Here is an 18,602-nt window from a genome sequence, read left to right as displayed (position 1 = left end):
AATACAAACTTTTTTTAAAAAGAAAGAAAGGCAGGTTTGTGCCCCACAAGTAATCTCTTTCTTATTGCTCCACTACTCCTTATAGATATTTGGGAAGACATTTCCAGACAGGGCTTCCCAGGTGACTCACTAGTAAAGAATCCACCTGCCAATGCAGGAGACATGGGTTTGATCCCTGGGTCGGGAAGATCCCCTGGAGTAGGAATTGGCAACTTGCTCCAGTATTATTGCCTGGAAAACCTGGCAGATTGTAGCCCACGGAGTCACAAAGAGTCAGACACAACTGAGCATGCACACGCACGCATTCCAAAGAGAAAGGTAAGTGGGGGCCGGCCTCTGAAAATATGGGGGGATGGGACTTTTCTACATAGTCCTGAAGAAAGGAAAGTACTAGAATCAACAAGGACTGATCAACATTCCTGAACTCTGAAAGGCAGGGGAACTGCGAAGGTCAGCATGCAGGGCTATATCCCAGGCAGCCTTGGGAGCTCCCTCTCAGCAAGGGAACAGCAGGGCAGGGCAGAGCAGGTGGCCGCCAGTACACAGGCAACAGGGATCCCTGCGGCCACCAACCTTGCAGGAGGAGGGATGCTAGGAGACTTACCTGTGTGATATTGAGCTGTGACCAGCCCAGGGATCACAAAGAACACATCTCCAAGCAAATCCAGGAAGCGATTTCGTATATCGACCAGAGAGTGCTTGTTGTGGAAATATTCATTAGCCACAAGGTATAAATATTGGACAGGGATGTGCTGTAAAACATCATGGTAGCAAGAGATCCAGGTCAACCGCAATAGCCATCATAGCAACACTCGCCAAACATTTGCCTTTGCAAGCATAATTCTGAGTGCTTTATATGCATTGTCTCATTGAATCCACACAGTAATACTATGACGCAGGCATCAGAATTAACCCCATTTAACAGGTGAGGGAACTGAGGTTTAGAAAGGTGATGTGGTTTGTCCAAAGTGGCAGAACCATGACTCCTTCACAAGTCTATTTGCATCCAGGTCCCATGTTCTTAACCCCAGTATGAGGTGTTTGGTCATGTTCACCCATCCCAACAGTCTACAAGTCCCTCAAATGCAGGGAGAGTGCCTGCTATCACTGTTCAGTTCAGTCGCTCAATTCTGTCTGACTCTTCACGGCCCCACAGACAGCAGCATGCCAGGCTTCCCTGTCCATTACCAACTCCCAGGGCCTGCTCAAACTCATGTCCATCGAGTCAGTGACGCCATCCAACCATCTCATCCTCTGTTGTCCCCTTCTCCTCCTACCTTCAATCTTTCCCAACATCAGGGTCTTTTCCAATGAGTCAGCTCTTTGCATCAGGTGGCCAAAGTATTGGAGCTTCAATTTCAGCATCAGTCCTTCCAATGAATATTCAGGACTGATTTCCTTTAGGATTGACTAGTTTGATCACCTTGCAGTCCAAGGGACTCTCAAAAGTTTTCTCTAACACCACAGTTCAAAAGCATCAATTCTTCGGTGCTCAGCTTTCTTTATGGTCCAACTATCACATCCATATATGACTACTGAAAAAACCATAGCTTTGACTAGACGGACCTTTGATAGCAAAGTAATGCCTCTGCTGTCTAGGTTGGTCATAGCTTTTCTTCCAAGGAGCAAGTGTCTTTTAATTTCATGGCTGCGGTCACCATCTACAGTGATTTTGGAGCCCAAGAAAATAAAGTCTGACACTGTTTCCATTGTTTCCCCAACTATTTGCCATGAAGTGATGGAACCGGATGCCATGATCTTAGTTTTCTGAGTGTTGAGTTTTAAGTCAGTTTTTTTTCCACTCTCCTCTTTTACTTTCATTAAGAGGCTCTCCAGTTCCTCTATCACTGTACCCAGGACCTAAGGACATGCCAGGGTGTGCGGACTCTCAAGAAACATTTATTCAATGAAAAAATGAATGAAATGAACCTGGCACAGAATACACACTGAGTGTATGTTTATGGAAAGAAGAAAGGAAGGAAGGGAAGAAATCTGTCTCTGCCTTAGTGTCTAGGTTGATATATCTCTATACCCCTAGTATAGGGAGTGAATGAATAAATGATTGGCTAAAGGCCCTCAGCACTGCTAGAACAGAGAACAGTACCTGACTGGTATGTAGTGAATATGGGTCTCTAGTCCCAGGTGGTTTTCAGAATTCAAAACTTTTCAGTTCTTAGATGAATAATTCAGCACATATGCTGCATATTATATGATATGCTCAGCCTCCACATTGATCACATAGAAACATATAGTGGGACAAAGTGAATGAACGTGTAGGAATAATGAAGACCAATGGCTGTGTATCAGTCTAGGTGAATTTTGGCTGCCGAGCTTGTGGGCTGTCAGAGCTATTTGGATGTTGAGACTGTGGATAAGGGACTGCAGAACTCTGTTTAGTGAAGATCTACTAAATGAATGAATGAATAAATCTCTATCCCAGCCTTACCCCTGAGTGTGACCCAGGAGGTTTGTGAAATGAATGGATCTTGGAGGAGAATCAAGCTCGCTTACCAGGACTGAGTGTATCAGTTGCAGGGCAAGGGACTTGTTGGAGCCCCAGAGGATCTCAGGAAACTCCTTCTGTGGAAAGAAGCAGGGAGTCCTCCGTGAGTACATCAGGTCATCAGAAGGGAAACTGGTCTCCCCAAGTGCCCATACACCTACCTTTCAGAGGGGAGGCTGGCTAGAGCAGGAACCCTTTCAGCCCCGAGGGGTCCATGTGTAAGGAGTAGCCTCAATGGGTTGGTTGAGCAATGATGATTCTTTTTCTCACATTTGAATTTATCAAGCAGCCGTTCCCTGTCATACCTGAGGTCCTGAGGGAGCTGAGTGGCCACCACGTTATGAGTTGGGTGTGTCCTCTACCAAATTCCTATGTGGAACCTCTGCTGCTGCTGCTAAGTCGCTTCAGTCATGTCCAACTCTGTGCGACCCCATAGACGGCAGCCCACCAGGCTCCCCCGTCCCTGGGATTCTCCAGGCAAGAACACTGGAGTGGGTTGCATTTCCCTCTCCAATGCATGAAAGTGAAAAGTGAAAGGGAAGTCGCTCAGTCGTATCTGACTCTTCGCTACCCCATGGACTGCAGCCTACCAGGCTCCTCCTAGGACCTCAGAATGTGACTTGTATGGAGAGGAGGGTCTTTAAAGAGGTTGTTGAACTAACATGAGGATGCTAGGATGGGCCCTAATCCAGTCTGATCGGTGTCCTTACAAGAAGAGGAAATTTGGACGTGCAGAGACTCAAGGGGTGTGCACACGGAGGAAAGAACTGTGAGGCCACAGCGAGAAGGTGGCCACTGGCAAACCAAAGAGGAGGCCGCAGAGGAAACCAAACCTGCTGGCACTTTGATCTTGAACTTCTAGCCTCTAGAACACTGAGAAAATACGTTTCTGTGGTTTAGGCCACCTCTGCGGTATTTCATTACAGCAGCCCTAGGAAACTAACACAGACCACCACTTGGCTTCAAGAGCGAGTTGAAGTGGTTTATTTATTGCTCTCTTTCTAAAGTCCTTTGTCATTGGGCTGTCTGAAAAACCAGCAGTTGGCAGAGGCAGGGAGCAAGTGAGGCTGCAGAGTGGATGGTTAAAAACACAGAGGCTGCTTGGTACAGAGTAAGAGCTACAAGCAGTTATTTTTAAAATGACCCTTCCCTGGCCAATATCACAGCTTAAAAACATGAGGGAATAGAAATAGTATTTCACTTGTCAAATGAATTTCTCTGGTACATTTTCTGCTGAAAATCTTGGGGTAATGAATCATGACAGATATTTAAACAAATCTGTCTTGTGGAATCTGAGAGAACCCCTAGAGTCTTTCAAATAATCCACAAGTGCTTTTAAACTACTAAGAACCCTCTCTGTATGTTCAGGAGCCAGGATTGGTTTTTGGAGGCTTTCTATGGTCTCAAACAACCACAGAATGACAGCACTCATGCAGGCTTTTGCTATACAGACCTGGACACCAAGTCCTGTCCTCCCACTTGAATAATTCCAATATCTAATAAATGCCTAGCATTTAGACTATATGCCAGGCTATTTGATGTGTATCTGTGAGGCAGGTAGTAACTTTAGCCATATTTCATAGATGAGGGAACAGAGATTCAGAGAGGTTAGGCAGCTCCTCGAAGGTCACACAGCCGGTAAATAGAGAACTCAGCATTTACAGGCAGAACCTAAATATATGAAATTTATACACTGCTGTCTCCTCTCTAGCTAGGAGATTTAGGAAAGTCACATTAGCCTCTCTGAGTCTCAGTTTCTTTAGCTGCTAAATGGGGATAATAATGCCTGTTTGCATGGTTGTACAGTCGCCAAACACTTGGCTTATGAAAGACACTCAGTCCCAGTGATTATGGTGATGTGGCTGTTATCAGTAGCGCCTGTCTTCCTTTTTCTAGTACAGATCCACAAAGCATTAAGAGAACTAACTTAAGCCACAGTCTGTGACTCAATTGCTTCAATTTCAATGAGGGAAAAAAATCCCCACTCCACCTACCCTGAAACATTGCTCTGTATGTCAAATTAATAATCGCCAGAACATGCCTTTAACAATCCAGTGATCTCAGGGTTTTGATTCCAGAGGACCACCAGCTAGCCTTGTAACTTGACAAATCACTGTATTTCATAGCCTGCATTTCATACACTGTATTTCACTGCCCCTACTTGAAAGGTGGAGGTTGATCTGTAGAAATGAACTAGGAAATATTAAGAATTGAGCACTCTCTTCTGAGGACAGCATTGCATGTGTGCTAAGTTGCTTTAGTTGTGTCCGAATCTTTGCAACCCTGTGGACTGTAGCCTGCCAGGTTCCTCTGTCCATGGGATTCTCCAGGCAAGAATACTGGAGTGGGTTGCCATTTCCTCCTCCAGGGAACCTTTCCAACCCATGGATCAAATTTGTATCTCTTATGTCTCCTGCATTGGCAGGTGGGTTCTTTACCACTAGCGCCACCTGGGAAGCCCTCTGAGGACAGATGAAAAGCTTATTTTAAATGGGGAGACTCAAACTACAGGGTCAAACAAACCATGGCTCCTACTAAGCATTCAGCTCAAATGGTCCCTCCTCAGAGAACTCTTTCCTGACCTCTTTTCTGCTCCCTAAAGAAGCCTCCTCTTCTCAGTCTATGTTCTTCATAGTCCTTAGACTCTCTGAAACCATCCATTCAATCTTGTATATCATTTGTCTCTCCCCTTGAGAATGTAAGCTGGCAAAAAGCAGGAACCATGTGACTTGCTCATTGCTGAATGCTGTTTTTTTTTTAATGAGTGCAGGGCATAGAGTAAACCCTTGGTTCATATTTGTCAGATGAATGAAACAAGTCAATAATTTTGCAACTTGCACTGGCATTCTTGGAAATGAAATGCCAGAACCAAGGCTCGAAATGAAAGTGTGAAGGTCAGCAGTTTTCTAAACCTGTGTGAATTTCACCTTTGAGGGAGAAACCGTGCTTATTTGAAACAATCATTTGTAATATTTTGAACAAAGTTCACTTGGATCCAAGAGATCCACTTGGATCTCTCCCGTTTTTGTACAATTGTTTCTTTAAGGAACAGAGTGAACACTTGCCGCAGCTGCCCCCAATCCACAGTTCTCCTCCTTCAGAGAGAAAAAGTGACTGGTGTGTATTTGGGGTGATGGGCTCCAGCCCTCATAATGCTGGTGAGAGCTATGTGCATGCCTAGTGTGAAGCAGACAGCTGCCTCACTGTTGAAGGAGTGGGAGGAGGCACAGAGGAATTCTTACCATGGGTAGCAGGAAGCCACACTCGTGGTTATTGACTCCGATGATGGAGGGAACCAGATGAAATAATTTTTGAGCCAACAGGTCTAGTGGCTCATTAGGAAAGAAAAGGCCATCAACCACTCGAGTGAAAGACTTGGTTTTCTGAAACAAGGAAGAAGAGAAAAATCGGCAGCTGTTTCATCTCACAAAACCTCCTGTCCTCAGACTCTAGCCCAACTGAACCAATCCACTATAGAAAAAGGCATTAAGAAAAGAAAAATCAATCACTCTTGGCCCATTCTGAGGCATCAGTGCTGCCTGCCACTCACTTGGGCAAAGGGGCCCAACTTTTCTGGGCCTGAATTTCCTGGTCTTCTAAATGAGGATAAAAAAGTAGTAACTCCCTAAGATATATAATACCCCAGCACAATGATTCTCAGAAAGTGGCTCCAGGACCAGCAGCATTGCCTGGGAACTTGTTAGACATGCAAATTCTCAGGCTCCCCTGGTGGTCTAGTGGTAAAGAACCTGCCAGCCAATGTAGGGAACACAGGTTCGATCCCGGGTCCAGGAAGATCCCACGTGCCTCAGAGGAACTAAGCCCAGTGCGGCACAACTACTGAAGCCCAAGTGCCTGGAGCCCGTGCTCCACAAGAGAAGCCACTGCGATGAGAGGTTCACCACACATCACCACAAAGAATAGCCCCTGCTCTCTGCAACTAGAGAAACCCTGTACAGCAATGAAGACCCAGCACAGCCAAAAATAAATAGAAATAAATTAAAAAGAAATTCTCATGCCCTATCCTGGGCGTGCAGCTCAGTAACCAGCCCTCCAGGTGAGTCTGATGCATGCTCAAGCGTGGAACCACTGTCCAAATGTAATGGACAGAGAGGTGAGGTGAGGGGATGGCCAGGGTAGTGTGGGTTGGTATGCCGTCTTCCCAAGGCATCTTCCTCAGCACTGAGACTTGGGTCTGGATGGACGGTTCTTGGGTCTTAGGAAGCAACATCTGGTTCTATTCATGATTTTTTTTGTTTGTTTTTTTTTAGGTCTCTGTTTTGGGAGTAGGGGTAGAAGAGAGCCCACAAAAAGAACTTTCACACTACATTGGGTCAAGAACTTATCTATTTCCTGGGTCCTAGTACAACTTATAGCAGATTTTTCAATCCATGCCAAATAATTGTTTAACAAATGTTGGAATCGGACAGGTAAGGACTTCATTGTCTCTCAAGGACTATCAGAGGGTCTCAAGATTGGAAGATTAGGCGTAAAAGATTATCCAGTCCAATAAATTACTTGGTGATTGAAATTCATCTATAGTCATTTAGACCCTGCTTACATACCTACAGAGGTGGGTATCTCACTGTCTTCTAAAGGAGCTGATCCTTTTTCAGATAACTGAGTTTTTAGAAAGTGCTTAGTTATGGCTCCCCAACTTCCAGCTCTTGATCTTGACTTTAGCTCCTGGTGGCCTGTGGAGCAAATGTGGACCCTCTTCCCTGTGAGATCCCTTCACTGATGTAGAGACAATTACAATCTTGGTGTTTTGTTGTGTCTTCTCCAAGCTAAGCAGCACCCTGGCTTGTCAATCTCCTTAAATTAAACTATAAGAGCTCTATATTCCACATTGCTTTTTTTATAGTCATTACTAGGAATCCCCAACCCCCATCTGTCCAAGTTCTGAATTGAAATACATAAGAGAGAGGTAGGATTTGCCTACGATTCCATTCAAAGGACAAGCTTGTCCCCAAACTCCCCTCCCTCTTCACCTGGTTGATGCTCAGCAACTCCTTGGAGGGCTTTGCCCGCAGGCACTGCAGCAGGGCAACGGAGTCCGACGCGTCGCAGGCACAAATACTTGCAATTGTCTGCAACTATTTTCAGAGAAGGAACAGGTCAGTGCACAGAACTGAAAGCCTCCAGGAAAATGAGAGTTGAAAAACGTCCTCAGTCCAGCCTAAGGCTGCTGCTTCATATACGAAGACCAGCATGCGGCCGCTCTCACCACGGGCCCATGATGGAATGCGCACACTGAGGACAGGCTGGCACTGCATCTTCCTTTCTCTCTCACCTGACCCTCCTCGCCATCTTTAGTAATCACCTGAGCTGGATCTGTCTCAGCCTGTCAGCTCCGCTGAAGCCCCACCGCCACCCCAACCTGGGGCATCTGAACATGTCCTGAACATCCTTTTTCTGTCTCTACACCAATTCCATTTATTCCTTGAGGCCCAAGCCCCATCTTTTCCAGGATGTCCTTTTAGCCCATAGAGCCCATGAGCCCTTCCGCTTCTAATCTCCTTTTACTCTAAGTGTTCTCACCTTCCTGCCCTAGTTAGCCTTTGCTGGACACCTTCCTGCTCTCTCCCTGGACTTCCTACATATATAGAACTTGGTTCTTGATAGTAGTGGTCCTTACTGTTCTGGGAGTCATGGATGCTCTGAGTATCCAATGGAAGCTACAGACCCTCTCCCTGAAAGATGCACACACATGCAGTCTGCATACAACTGCAGGGGTTCTAGAACCACCTCTTCTACTTTCCATGGATTCCAGGTTAAAAATCATAAAAAGGATTGATGCCATCCAACCATCTTATCTTCTGTCACCCCCTTCTCCTGCCCTCAGTCTTTCCCAGCATCAGGGTATTTTCCAATGAGTTGGCTCTTCGCATCAGGTGGCCAAAGTAGATTAAGTAAATAAGCCATACATAATACAGAGGACTGAGTTATATATCACCAGCAAAGAATTACAGATAAGATGTAAGAACTATCACACATCTGCTTACACACATAGTCTTAAGTTTGTATATGCCTTCTCCACTTAAACACTCATTGGTCTTAAAATAGAGCAGGGAAAACAAAGAGCACTCAATATGTGTGTGGCAAACGCACAAACTAAAAGTAGTTTGATATATCATTCTACCAAAATCAATATTCCTCTGTGTATTGAGAGTATTTTTTAAAATCATATTACAGCTCTGTGTTCCCACTCTTGGTTGTTATTTTCTACAAGGTGTTTAAAAAAATGCACCACTAATGTGAATGATACCCAGGAGATGGCTCCATAGTCCAGTGCTTAATTAATATTCATTGAGTGAATCAGCTCATTTGTGAACTCATTCATTCAGCAAACATTTAGAATCTTCTAATACACGCCTGATACTATGCTGGAACATGAAAGATACAGAGAGACCTTGGCCTCCAGGTTCTCTTGTCTGGTAGACAAGCTGATAGATGACAAATAGCTGGGGCACATGCTTCACTTCCCCCTCACAGCCTCATGCCAGACAGCATTTATCAGTAACAATGTTATTTCACACTGAGCTGGAAACAACCTCAGAACCTTTCTTAATATAGCACTCTAGGTAGAGTGCTGCTAAGTCACTTCAGTAGTGTCCGACTCTGTGCGACCCCATAGATGGCAGCCCACCAGGCTCCCCCGTCCCTGGGATTCTCCAGGCAAGAACACTGGAGTGGGTTGACATTTCCTTCTCCAATGCATGAAAGTGAAAAGTGAAAGTGAAGTCGCTCAGTTGTGTCCGACCCTCAGCGACCACATGGACTGCAGCCTTCCAGGCTCCTCCATCCATAGGATTTTCCAGGCAAGAGTACTGGAGTTGGGTGCCATTGCCTTCTCCACTAGGTAGAGTAGAGAAAGCAGATAAACCATACATAATACAGAAAACTGAGTCATATGTCACCAGCAAAGAATAATGGGTAAGACGTAAGAACTATCACACATGCTTACACCGCCCCTGCCCACCCCCCACACATGCAAGCACACCAGCAGCAGTGCATTGTGCGCCTGGGCCGACGTCCTGTTGAACCAGACCTTCCATGAAGCCAGAAGGGTCACCTTGGGCCAACACCAGATCCTTTAGTCATGGTCAGTACGGACAGCCAAGCAGATGGTCTCTGGACACCTGACCACATTCTCTCCTGACCAAAGAGAGGAAGCTGGAGAGGAGTTCACAATATACCTACATCATCATTCCTCTCGTAATCAGGGGCCTTCAGGTAAGGGATGATGGCCACCCCACTTTCCATGATGGCTCTGTGGAATAAGCCTTCGGTCATGGGGGACAGTATCTGGAGAGAGAACACAGGAGGCCCGGGAAACGTTATTCAGGGAGCTTCCCACCCATCACACATAACAGCCAGCCTTTCTTTAGAGAAAACTCCCACAGAGATGCAGATGCAGAGAGCAGACCTGTGGACACAGCGGGGAAGGGGGGATGTCCTGAGAAAGCAGCACTGGCGTGTATATATACTAGCGTGGGTAAAGTAGGCAGCCAGTGGGAGGCTGCTGTGCGACACAGGGAGCCCAGTCTGGCACTCTGTGGGATGAGGGAGGTGGAGGGAGGCTAAACATGGCTACATAGGCTGATTTGTGTTGTTGTGTGGCAGAAACAATAAACATTTTAAAGCAATTAAAAAATTAAAAATAATAAAAATAAAAGAAATAAAACCTCCCAGGAAGCCTCCTTAGTTGTTCTACCCTGCTAAGTCACTTCAGTTGTGTCTGACTCTGTGCGACCCCATAGACGGCAGCCCACCAGGCTCCGCCATCCCTGGGATTCTCCAGGCAAGAACACTGGAGTGGGTTGCCATTTCCTTCTCCAGTGCATGAAAGTGAAAAGTGAAAGTGAAGTCTCTCAGTCATGTCCAACTCTTCGTGACTCCATGGACTGCAGCCCACCAGGCTCCTCCGTCCATGGGATTTTCTAGGCAAGAGTACTGAAATGGGTTGCCATTGCCTTCTCCGTAAGTGTTCTACACTTAGAGGGAAAAAAGTCCTGGTTTGGGAATTTCAAAGACTAGCTGCAAAAGTTTGGGCAAATCTTCTAACCTCTCAGAGGCCCAGGTTCCTCATGAACTTGGAGGTCAAGCCTTCTGGCACGGGGGTGCTGGCTCCTTCACTTCTTGCCCTTGAAATGAGACTAAGCCCCTTACTCACCGTGTATTTGTGAGGCTCGAGGGAGACAATGTGTTTATGAGCATTTGTTCAACACGAAAGCAGCAATTAGATGTGCATGACTCATTGTCCTCATTTTTGTCACCTCTCCCACCGAGGTTCCTTCAGGTCCCAAAGAGAAGAAACTCACAAGGCTGGAAACACTTATCGCTCCTGCTGACTCGCCGAAGATGGTCACACAGCGTGGGTCCCCACCGAAGAACTCAATGTTTTCCTGGACCCAGATCAGAGCAGCCACCTGATCCATGAAGGCCCAGTTCCCCCGTGCGTGCTCGTCCCCTGTGCTGTGGACAAGAGGCTGGGTGAGAAAGCTCATCTGGCCACTGTCTGCTTCCCACAGCCTCAGGGGTTGGAGGCGGAGGCTGTGGGCTGTGTCAGGGCACTGCCACTCCAGCTGGAGAAAAGCGGGGAGCCAGAGGCCTGGGGTCGCTGGGAGAACCAGGCTTAATTCTCACCCTCTGTTGGGGTTTGGGTTTCTTTGAGAATCTGATGAAAGCTCCATATCCCCAGAAAAATGCATGGACAATTTGGTATGTGCAATTTCAGGGTGTTCACAGGCTCCCCTGAATCCATGGATTCCAGAAGAGTCCTGCTCCTGAGAGTTGGTCTGCACCAGGAAGCAAGACCTCCCTGGGCAAAAGGGTTCCAAGTGAATGACTGAATTAAAAATAATGATAATAATAGCAGCTGTTGCAGCATCATGTATAATGCTGTCCCCAGGGCTTTATAGCTGGAGTTCCTATAATCCTCCCACCCTGTGAGGTAGGTGGTGCTGGTCTTTCTCCTTCATCCTTCTGGGTCCTCTCTCCGCCCTTCTCCACCTTGTTCTCAAAAGGCCAACTTTCATGAACTACCCCACACAGGCTCCCCGCTGTGTGCGGTCAGAGGGAGGAACCGGCTGGGGGTTTCAGGGTGGAATATTGAGAGACTGATTCCATCACCCCATGTTCCCCCACCTCTGCTGGGAAGTGGGTTGGGCAGTGGCTGCATTTCTCTGCAGCCAGAACTCACTCACGTCATGCCCACTCCCATGCTTGATATCCGCAAGCATGTTCTAAGGATACTGAGGGATTCATCGTTTCCGTCTCACAGACAGGAAGCAGACGCATAGAGAGGTGAACTCCCTAGCCCAGGAGCTAGAAAGTTGCAGATCTGGGTCCATTCTCCTAACCGTGTGCCCCTGCTGCTGGGTAGTACATGTATGCTTCCCACCACGTATGAGGGTGACCTCGGGATCATAGTCTACTCCTCCTCCATCTTCCAGTCCCCCACACCGCCCCTCCCCTTGGTTCTCTCTGTCTGTCCCTGATGCCTGTGCTGGCCCCACCTCCACCTTCTCTCTCCCACAATCCCTGCATCTGGTCAGGAGCCACACTCTGCTAATTTCACCTCCATTCCATCATGGCTCCCACGTTGGTTCCCATTCCTCCCTTTGTTTATCCTGATTCATAATCTGGTCACTTGTGATCTGGGTGACCATGAGCAAATCACTTAACTTGCTTTGCCTCAACATTCTCATGTGAATGGGGTTGATAATGGTACCTGCTTCACATGACTGTTGTGAAGACTGGCGGTGCAGGCACACAGTAAGTGCCATATCCATGCTAGTAATCCCTCTAGTTATTCAGCCACCAGCCTGCTTCACCCCATGACCTGCATCTAGGCTGCACAGCAGCACCCCAACCAGATGTCCCATCTGAAGCCCAGGCACCCCTGGGCCAGCCTGCACTCTGCTTTGGAGTGACCTTCCACTCTACTGCTCTGCAGGGCACTCCTGGGTCCCTCCTTCTTTATCCGCTAAAAACCAGTCACCATGCACAGCCTGGCATTCAGGGTCTTTCCCAATCAGGCCTGGCCCTACCTTTTCACACCCATCTCCTATTATATCCTCATCTACCTGTCTATTAGTATCCAGATGTTATAAACAACTTTTGGAAACCTTTCTGTTGAGAGAATATTAGGCAGAATCCCAATGTACAGGCCTGCTAAACATGTAAGCACTCTGGTTAGGACATTAGTCTGATCTCAGTTCTTTTTGCCTCCACTTCTTGCAGCCTCTTAGCCACCTCCCTGTGCTACATGCCCCAAAGCCCAGTTTGCAAATACTGTTCCAGCCCCAATTTCCTTCCAACTTCCAACTATGTTTCCATCCAACTTCCTAGTCTTTGCTCAGGCAGCTCCTGTTGCCAAGAGTGCTCTCTCCCAACCCTTCATCCCTAAGTCCAACCCCGTCTTTAAAGTGCAGTTAGTTCCAATTCCACCCCTCTCAGGAAGACTGGCTGATTTCTTGCAGCTCCCGCCTCTGTTTCTACGTGCAGCTCTGGCATCTCTTACCTCAGAACGTGACTGATGTCTTGCCTGGCAGGGATTTGTGTCCCTGTGTTCTTTTCCCCATGACACTGACAGCCTCTCAGGGGCAGGATACAGGCTGGATTCCTTGCTGCCTTCCCCATACTTTCTGACCTTTGGTTCACGCCGCATCCTGGCCAGGGCTTGAGTTCTGCCATGTTCTAAATAGTATCAAGGAAGTGGCCAAGAGACCTAGCTCTGTTCTGGGAAGTTGTTTCACCTCTCTGTGCTTCCATTTTTCAAGTGTAAAATGAGAATAACAACAGTATGTTTCTCATAGAATTAGTCTGAGGGTGAGTTATAATGAACACATAGCAAGTGCCTGGCATGGTGTTGGGCTCACACGAGCACTGAAATATGCTTGATATTACTTGGTGGGGGAGGGAAGTCATCAATGGAGTGATTATTCCTAGGTGAGCAATGGAGCAGCCTTGATGTGGGGCCCGATGGCAGACACTTGAAACTGCTCACGCTCCCGGTTTCCTCATCTGCCAGGGAGCTCATTTCCCTTGCAGTTGAGTGTGGCTATTATAACTGAGTTCTGCCAATTGTATGTAAACAGAGCAATAATCGCCCCCTCCAGGCTGACCTGGAAAGACCACCCTGGTATGATTCTCCTGCTGTTCTCCATCTGGTGGCCAAGTGCAGAGGAGCTGGGTGGGGCCCTAGAAGAGGGATGGAAGGAGCCTACGTCCCTGATTGACCATGGAGAAGAATGCCTGTCAGTCAGAAACACCTGGTTGGATTTTAGTTGAATGAGAAGGAAATTTTTATAATTTGAAGCCACTAAAACTTGGGGCTTATCTGTTACAGCTGCTAAAATGACCTAACTAGTTTGGGCCAAATTAGTTCAGTGTCACTGAAGGCTCATTTCTTCTTAGGTTGCCGAGCGCAACCCTGTGGCTGCGCCCAGCTGCTCCTTGGGGGTCAGGGGTGTCAATCCCTTGGGGGCACTCACTTGAAGAAGCCAAATATTCCTAGTCGGTACTGGATGGTCACAACCAGCACGTTCTCATAGGAAGCCAAGGCAGAACCATCGAAGATGGATGCTGAGCCAGTCTCGAAGGCGCCGCCGGGGAGCCACACCATGACCTGAGGAAGGGGAAAGGAACCCTCCAGCCAGCCCACCAGGCACCCACAGTCCCCTCTACGCATGGTGAGACATTCTTTCTTTAGGGAAATAGGAATGTTTCACTTTCCTTCCCAAACAGCCTCAGCGGTTTTGTCTTTTGAAGAAGGCCCAGGGTTACGCATGTGGATTCTGGCATATGAGTGCCTGGGTTTGATTCCCATCTCTGCCCTTGACTAGCTGTGTGACTTTGAGCAGCCTTCTGAACCTTTCTGAGGTTCGTTTTTCTCATCTGTAAGATGTGCAGAATGAAAGTGTCTCGTTTATGAGGTTATCATGACGTTTAAAGAAAATTCTTCATCTGAAGTTCATGGAACAATGTTGGCATATTTCAAGAGCTCAAAAAGTGTTAACTTAATGTCATGAAACTTGTGACCCACAGAAAAATGGAAATAGCTATAAGTGATTATAGAGCCACTTAAACTGTTTTAATCTAAGAGTTTATCCTACTTACAGAGAGAAGAGAAGAGAGGAGGGAAAAAGAGAAAAGTGTGGAAGTTTTACTTTACCAATTAGAAAAACTGGGGCCAGGAAACATCAAACATTCAAATGGTATTATCACCAGGTATATACTTAATGTATGTGTGCGAAGACACTTAAGTTGTGTCCAACTCTTTACCACCCCATGGACTGTAGCCTGCCAGGCTGCCCTGTCCATGAGATTCTCCAGGCAAGAATACTGGAGTGGGTCACCATTACCTTCTTCAAGGGATCTTCCCGACCCAGGGATCGAACCTGAGTCTCTTATTAAGTCTCCTGCATTGGCAGGCAGGTTCTTTACCGCTAGCACCACCTGGGAAGCCCATACTTAATGCATATTACCATGTATATACTTAATTTTTCAAAAATCCCTTCTCTTCTCTTTTAAAAGTCATATTAGTGACTATAACTCATGGGGTAGGAAAGAGAAGAAAGCCATTGAGGTAAAGGAGAACTGGACAAAGCACTGGCTTGACACCCAGATCTGCCACTTACTGTGTGTATAATGTGGACCAAGTTGCTTATGCCCTCCCTGTTCCTCAGCTTCCACATCTGTAGAATAGGTTCAATAATCCTCCCCACTGGGTTATTGTGGGGGCTTAGATGAGAGAATGAACTGTACCTGGCACACAGTCAGCCCTCAATAGGTGCTGCTGTTATGATACAATAGAGCAAGTCTCTGTTGCAGTGGCCAGGGGGACAGAAAGGGTGTGGTCCAAAATTAGATGTATAGTACATTCACTTGTACAAAGATCTTTCACGTTTTTAAGTGAAACATTTCCCATTATAACCTGTCTTCATGTGAAAATAAAAAATTTGCAAAAGGCAATTATCTTTCTTTAAAACACGATGTCCCCCAGACTTCCCGGATGGTCCAGTGGATAAGAATATGCCTGCCAATGCAGGGGACACTGGTTAAATCTCTGGTCTGGGAAGATTCCACATGCCTCAAAGTGTCTAAGCCCGTGTGCCACAACTACTGAGCTCTCGCTCTAGAGCCCATGTTCTGCAACAAGACAAGCCCCAGCTCACAGCAACTAGAGAAAGACGCTTGCAGCGACAAAGACCCAGCATGGCCAAAAATAAACGAATACATAAATATGTTTTAAAAAACAGGATTTTCCAAACCAAAAAAAAAAAAAAATCAGAGTCCTTCAAAGCAGGGTATTTTCTGTTTGCAGACTATTTAATACCCAACAGAGGTGAAAAGCAAAACAAAATAAAAAATCAGAGGTCAAATCACTAACCATAAAGAAGTAATCACAAAAGAAGACAAAGCGAATCTGTCAGTAGAATGATTTTTAAGAAAGCTATCGACATGTCAAGTGATTACATTTCCCTTTTACCCAAGGGAGCCTAGATTTGATTCCAGATATCCAGACACTCCACCCAGGTCCTAGGCCCAGAACCTGCAACTGGAGCCCCCAGCACAGCAGGAGCTGTGAGCCTTACCGGGAGCTTGGAGCCGGTTTCTGCATGGGCCGGTGCGTAGATGTTAAGGTACAGGCAGTCTTCCGATACTCTGAATTTGGGGTAACGCACCTTGAGAATGTGTTGATCTGTGAACAGCCACTCTGAGTTCTGGAAGCACCTTGGAAAAGGGAAGGAGAAGCCCCCAGAGTTGCTGTCAGCAGACCTGCCTTGGAGGGGCCAGCTTTTGTGACAGCAGGGAGGCCTAGTGATCGCCTATGCCTGAGCAGAATAGGGATTCAGTGCTCTGGTACAAAGTTTAAAAACACCCCAGCCCCCATGGCGGCCCAAACAAGCTGTGCATGTTAAGTCACTTCAGTTGTGTCCAACTCTTTGCAACCCTATGGACTGTAACCCACCAGGCTTACATGGGATTCTGTCCATAGGGTTCTCCAGGCAAGAATACTGGAGTGGGTTACCATGCCCTCCTCCAGAGGATCTTCCTGAACCCAGGGATCGAACCCATATCTTCTAGGTCTCCTGCATTGGCAGGCAGATTCTTTACCATTGGCACCACCTGGGAAGCCCAAACAAGCTATAATTCTCTTTGATCTGGTTTCTGGGTAAGAAAGCACATTGTGCAGAATAATTATACCATGAGCCCCCAGGACCCACTCATGCCTACCTCCATTACCATAATCCACACACATACACACATAAAGACTCAAGCTGGCTCAGCAATTCTCCAAGCTGTAGACAGTAGGTCACAGGATTGTGTATCAAGGGTTGTGCTTTGGCGGCTCCCTTATCTGCCTCTAGAGGAACAAAAGGACATTCCCAGGCCTTTCTACCAGAAACAATAGAGGTAGGCTAGCAGCAAGATTCCTTCAATCAGGCCTTTGCCTAAGCTAGTCCCTCTGCCCTGACTACTCTCTCCCCAGATCTGCTTATTCACATTCTTCCCTTTCTTTCAGATGCTGTCAAAGTGTCACCTCCTCCAAGAAGCCTCCTGAGATTTCTCCAGCTAGACCAGAGCTCTTTGGAATTGTTTAGTCGCTAAGTTGTGTCAGACTGGTTTGCGACCCCATGGACTGTAGCCCGCCTGGCTCCTCTGTCCGTGGGATTTCCCAGGCAAGAATACTCAAGTGGATTGCCATTTCCTTCTCCAGGGGAGCTTCCCAACCCAGGGATTGAACCTGTGTCTCCTGGGTTGGCAGGTGGATTCTTTACCACTGAGCCACCTGGGAGGTCTTTGGAAACACGTATATATTTTGTGTTCTTTCCTAGAATCTCTCCTAATGAGCAGTAAAAGCCTAGGGTTCTGTGTGAGTCACCTTGGTACCTTATAGTCCCTAGCCCAAGGCACAGTAGGATTAAGTGAGATTATATATGTGAATATGTCTAGTAAGTGCTCAATTAATATTCATTGTTTTTCTAAAATAGAATAGTGTACAGATTAGGCAGCAGAAAATCATTGCTTCGAATGCTTTTTTCTTCCTGTGTATGTTGTGTATCAGAAATTGGGGCTCACTGCTTTTAACAAAGCCATCTCTGGCCTCCCCTCAAGGCTCCCTCACGGACCTGCTCTGACTCCCTAATGCTTGCCTTGTCACCCCATATTTTAACTGTCCTTATTGTTTATGTCTTCACCACCACAGCTAGTCTGCAGGTTCCTTGAGGGAAGCTGTGTCTAACTCAAGTGTCATGATCTCAGGGCCTAATGGAGAGCCAGTTTCTGAGTTGGTTCTCAGTGGATATTAGTTGAATGAATGAATGAACACATAAGGTGCAACTTATTGTCCTAGGTGTCTGGACAACATGGGGTTTTCTTCTGTGGCTTAGTTTTCTGGCACCAGGGTCCTCCTTCTGCCTGGGACCCCAGTGCCAAGAACCAACATGGCCCAATCTGAGGGCTTCACAGAATCTGAGAGTTGAAAGATTCTTGGTGGACTTCACTGGTGGTCCAGCGATCAAGAATCTGCCTGCCAGTGCAGGGGCCACAGGTTGGATCCCTGGTCTGGGAAGATTCCACAGGCTGAGGGGCAGCTAGGCCCATGAGCCACAACTACTGAGCTTGTGTGCTGCAACTACTGAAGCCTGCATGCCTAGAGCCTGCACCCCTAGAGCCTGTTCTTTACCACAAGAGAAGTCACCATGATGAGAAGCCTGTGCACTGGGCCAGAAAGCAGCCCCTGCTCGCCAGAATGCGAGAGAGCCCGAGCAGCGATGAAGACACAGCACAGCCAAAAGTAAATAAATAAATAAACTTACACTTAAAAAAAAAAAAGATTCTTGGCATTTCCAAGCCTCACCTCCCACCCAGTGCACTAGACACCTCTACAATTTACCTGGGAACTTGCTCATCTAACCTGGAAAATTTGCAGTGTCTGGGAGCATCAGCCCTCCCAGCTCCCCTGGGTCACAGAGACACATTCATGTATCCATTCCCCAGGTAATTATGGATTCCCCACTATAGGCCAGGCCCTGCATTGGGCACCGTGTGAATTGCTAGAGTTAAAATTCCTCTGGGATGGTTC

At 46.9% G+C, this 18,602-nt stretch overlaps 1 protein-coding gene across 1 annotated transcript in view; it reads right to left on the bottom strand.

The window, feature by feature from the left end:
- The window catches only part of CES5A (carboxylesterase 5A), a 103,581-nt gene that overhangs the window by 7,302 nt on the left and 77,677 nt on the right, over positions 1-18,602 (bottom strand). Inside the window, exons 2-9 of the mRNA XM_025268697.3 lie at positions 16,108-16,246; positions 14,005-14,138; positions 10,828-10,981; positions 9,707-9,811; positions 7,495-7,599; positions 5,746-5,886; positions 2,512-2,580; positions 605-752 (exon numbers count right to left, since the gene is read on the bottom strand). Of these exons, the coding sequence (XP_025124482.3) occupies positions 605-752; positions 2,512-2,580; positions 5,746-5,886; positions 7,495-7,599; positions 9,707-9,811; positions 10,828-10,981; positions 14,005-14,138; positions 16,108-16,246 (995 nt within the window). The remainder of the gene's footprint in view (positions 1-604; positions 753-2,511; positions 2,581-5,745; positions 5,887-7,494; positions 7,600-9,706; positions 9,812-10,827; positions 10,982-14,004; positions 14,139-16,107; positions 16,247-18,602) is intronic.

This window comes from Bubalus bubalis, chromosome 18, assembly GCF_019923935.1.
Source record: "Bubalus bubalis isolate 160015118507 breed Murrah chromosome 18, NDDB_SH_1, whole genome shotgun sequence".
NCBI classification, from domain to species: Eukaryota; Metazoa; Chordata; class Mammalia; order Artiodactyla; family Bovidae; genus Bubalus; species Bubalus bubalis.
This window is presented reverse-complemented; position numbering and strand designations above follow the sequence as displayed.